Source organism: Oncorhynchus mykiss, chromosome 6 (genome assembly GCF_057628025.1).
Source record: "Oncorhynchus mykiss isolate SJ-2025 chromosome 6, ASM5762802v1, whole genome shotgun sequence".
Classification (NCBI taxonomy): domain Eukaryota; kingdom Metazoa; phylum Chordata; class Actinopteri; order Salmoniformes; family Salmonidae; genus Oncorhynchus; species Oncorhynchus mykiss.
In genome coordinates this window covers 85597501-85601667 of record NC_143027.1, presented here as the reverse complement: position 1 = coordinate 85601667, position 4167 = coordinate 85597501, and the positions used below count along the sequence as shown (strand labels likewise).

General features: G+C 45.5%; 1 protein-coding gene across 3 annotated transcripts in view; it reads right to left on the bottom strand.

Annotated features, from left to right (window-relative positions):
• Positions 1–334: 334 nt before the first annotated feature.
• Positions 335–4167, bottom strand: part of wt1b (WT1 transcription factor b) — a 24326-nt gene continuing 20493 nt past the window's right edge. The window contains exons 4-9 of one of the 3 annotated variants that reach the window (XM_036979128.2): positions 4082–4159; positions 3319–3427; positions 2980–3127; positions 2779–2868; positions 2430–2513; positions 335–1478 (exon numbers count right to left, since the gene is read on the bottom strand). In XM_036979128.2, the coding sequence (XP_036835023.1) occupies positions 1357–1478; positions 2430–2513; positions 2779–2868; positions 2980–3127; positions 3319–3427; positions 4082–4159 (631 nt within the window). In that variant the 3' untranslated portion in view covers positions 335–1356. 3 annotated transcript variants of the gene reach the window in all.

Genomic DNA, 4167 nt, shown 5'->3' with positions numbered 1-4167 from the left:
TGATTTGGTGTTTATATGTGGTGATGGGACCCAACCAATGGTGTTTATATGTGGTGATGGGACTTAGCCAATGGTGTAGATGTCTCTCTAGAAGAAAGGGCGATATTGAAGTACATCCAGAGGAATGCATGTTTCTCTTAATTTATAGGGGTCCATATGTTCCTGGTTTTGGAGATGTGTGTGGGAGATTTAGGAGGGGGAGACCTGCACCTTGTCCGGGTCACGGAGGGGTTGTGTTATCTCAGTCTGAACCCCGTTGGCTCCTCCTAAGGGTAAGATGTCTTGATATGAAATTTGAGACAACACCACATACCAAAAAACGACACAACAACACTGACCAAAAGATCAACATTTAATACATTTGAACAGTACAAAAATACAAAACGACTGTTTAAAAAGGATAGAAATGAGTCATATATACACAAAGGAAGTGACATTTTACACTGTAGGCACATAAAACACATGTACACATTTCCTCCAGCAATCACAGTATCATTTTCTGTTTTACTCGTTGTCTCGTTGGACATAGAGTGACATTGTCTGTTTCCTAACTCCAGTTTACATGGTCTAGCTCCAGTACATACAGGTCTAGGATCTTAATTTGATATGCAGGAAATGTCAAACTTGTTTGAGGTTTTAAAAGGCTTCTGAAGTTTATAATTTCCAATTTGAAATTTCAGACTTGATTTTCCCTTACAAAAAATATATCAACCCCAACTTAAATGTCTATTAATTATAATCCACATAATAATTCCCATTTCTTGTTGCTGCCGTATTATTTTCTTGCTGTAGCAAACCGTGTCAAATTAAGATCCTACATCTGTAGTAAAACATTTATGGCAGAAAAATGAACATAAAGCCAGTGCAATTATAATACAACAACAAAATAATAACAACTGATGTTCTTCTCACCCAGACAGCAGATTCTTAATCATGTCTCAGGATGAAGCTGGTTGTGTACATAAGAAAAATATCAACTATTTGATTTATAACAATAAAAACAGGGAATCCTAGTACAGGGTTATCAGGGGTTGAAGCTACAGTAACCGTTGATATTCATTGGCTGATGTGACATAAATCTGAGGTGGCATTGATCTGTTCGTCTTCCATCCAAAGGGGTGCATGGTGAAACTATGTTCTTTAGTTGGAGCAATAGAGGCCATATTTGAGTTGTACTTTCCACTTATGGCACTCGGTGGGCTTAGGTCCAGTCATCATTGTTGCTCAGATGGCTATGCGTTTGGTACGGTCCAATCCAGTCTAGTCCAGTCCAAACCGGTTTAGTACTGGTCAGATGGCTATGCGTTTGGTACGGTCCAATCCAGTCTAGTCCAGTCCAAACCGGTTTAGTACTGGTCAGATGGCAGACTGTAATTTGATCAGGTTCCTCTGGTGCATGCTGTGGTGGCGAACTAACTCATCAGACCTGGCAAACTTCTTCTGACAGCTGGACCAGCGGCATGTAAAGGGCTTCTCACCTGAGAGGAGGAGAAGAGAGGAGAGGATAAGAGAGGAGAGGAGAGGAGGAGGAGGATAAGAGAGGAGAGGAGAGAAGGAGAAGAGATGAGAGGAGAGGAGAGAGGAGAGGAGAGAAGGAGAAGAGAGGAGAGGAGATAAGAGAGGAGAGAAGGAGAAGAGAGGAGAGGAGAGAAGGAGAAGAGATGAGAGGAGAGAAGAGAGGAGAGGAGAGAAGGAGAAGAGAGGAGAGGAGAGAAGGAGAAGAGAGGAGAGAAGAGAGGAGAGAAGGAGAAGAGAGGAGAGGAGAGAAGGAGAAGAGAGGAGAGGAGAGAAGAGAGGAGAGGAGAGAAGAGAGGGGTGAAGGAGAAGAAAGGAGGAGAAGAGCAGAGAAGAGGAGAGGATGGAGAGAGGAGTAGAATAGGGGAGAGGAAAAGAGAGGGGAAGAGAAGAGAAGAGAGGAGATGATGAAGAGAGGAGGAGAAGAGAGGAGAAGAGAGAGGAGGAGAAGAGAGGAGAGGAGGAAGAGAGGAGGAGAATATGGGAGAAAAGGAGAGGAGAGGAGAGGAGAGGAGAGGAGAGGAGAGGAGAGGAGAATATGGGAGAAAATGAGAAGAGAGGAGAGGAGAAGAAGAGAGGGGGAAACAAGAAGAGAGAAGAGAGGATTGTCAGTGGTGGCGATGATTTAGTGGTGAGCTGAGCAATAACAAAAAAATTGAATCTGTTATTTAAATCTACAATTAATAAAAGCTTCATAATTGTATACACTCATTAGCATGGTTACTAAGGTAATCATTAGGCCTACTGGCTATTTAATTAGTTGAATTTCATTAGGATCCACATTAGATGGAGCTACCACAGCAGCTACTCTTCCTGGGGTCCACATCATAGAAGCAGTGTAGTGACCAGGATAATTAACACAGTAGAAAAGCAGAGAAATAGGTAGAAAATAAAGGTATACGCACTTGTTTTACCTGTATGTGTCCGAGTGTGTGTCTTAAGATGGTCTGACCGTGAAAACTTTCTCTGACACGTCTCACACTGGAATGGTTTCACTCCTACACAGAGAGAGGTGGAGAAAGGGGGGGGGGGGGGTTAAGAGTTTCTAAAGATTATTTTTAAACTCTAGGTAAAGAGAGAAGAGTTGGAGAGAGCGAGAGAGAGAGAGAGAGAGAGAGAGAGAGAGAGAGAGAGAGAGAGAGAGAGAGAGAGAGAGAAGCTGAGAGACAGAGAGAGAGAGAGAGAGAGAGAGAGAGAGAAGCTGAGAGACAGAGAGAGAGAGAGAGAGAGAGAGAGAGAAGCTGAGAGACAGAGAGTTCTGACCTGTGTGTCTGCGTTGGTGTCTCTTCAGTTGATCTGATCTGGAGAATCTCCGTCCACAGTCTGTGAAGTCACACTGATACGGCTTTTCTCCTGCAACCATAATCATCATCACCACCATCATCATCCTCATTATCACAACCACCAGGCCAGTGTAAAGCAAATGACTGTTGTCTGTATGTTGTCTATATGGGGTGTACTGACCCGTGTGTTTCCTGCCATGCATCTGCAGGTGGGAAAGTTTGAAGTATCTCTTATTGCAGCCGGGGTAGGCACACACAAACGGACGCTTCTCATTGGTCTCTGATGACCTCACCACAGACGGTGTGATACCAGGCACCCGCCTCACATCCTGAGAGAGGAAGAGAGAGAGCGAGAGAGAGAGAGAGATAAAGAGAGAGAGCGAGAGAGAGAGAGAGAGAGAGATAGAGAGAGAGAGGTAAAGAGAGAGAGAGAGAGAGAGAGAGAGAGAGAGAGTAGGTGAGAGAGTAGGTGAGTGTGTGTGTGCGCGTGCATGAGTGTTTATGCGTGTCGGACCCTGACCTGTAGTCCTCTGTAGAGGCCGTGTGTGTGGATGTGGTACTGGGCACTACAGCTGAGGACCACCGGAGGAGGGGGGGCCGTGGGGTCACTCTCATGTCCTGTCCCATGACTGTAAGGGCAGCAGAGGTGAGGCTGGGGTGAGCACAGTGCAGTACCATGACAACAAGATGCTACTCTAACAGTCAGTGATGTCACACTTCTTCCAGTTAATCCTGTTGGAGTGAGAGGGAGGGTGGTGGACAAGGGTCAGAGAGGGATGCTTCTATCTGTTATCCTCACACCTTCAGCCTGTCCTCTGTTCAGGGACATATCAGTTCCTACTCCTGTGTTGGTCTTGGTGAGGGGTTGTAAAAATGGGGAAGAGAGAGAAGTGAGAGAGAAAGAGGGAGAGACAGCGAGAGAAAGAGGGAGAGAAAGAGGGAGAGACAGGGAGAGAGCGAGAGAAAGAGGGAGAGACGGGGACAGAGAGAAAGAGGGAGAGAAAGAGAGGGACAGAGGCAGCAGCTGTGTATTCATTTCATTGTACTCTCATCCCCGTCTTTCTATCCCCCTGGGCAGCAGACCAAATCTTACCTCCCTCCTCCCATCCTTCTCTTCCTCCTCCTCCATTACCTCCCTGACTATGGTCAAGGCTCCACTAAATAAATATACTACAAGAAGCTAAACACACACATACACACATACACACACAACACACACAACACATACAACACACATTGATGGACCATGCAGATATAACTCCACAGTCCACCCAGTTTGGTACCTTTTGATGGTGGACAGTGTGTTAGCAGGGTTCCACGCTACACACTCCAGCTGAGAGGCCATCTGGTACAAGTTATCACTGAGGAA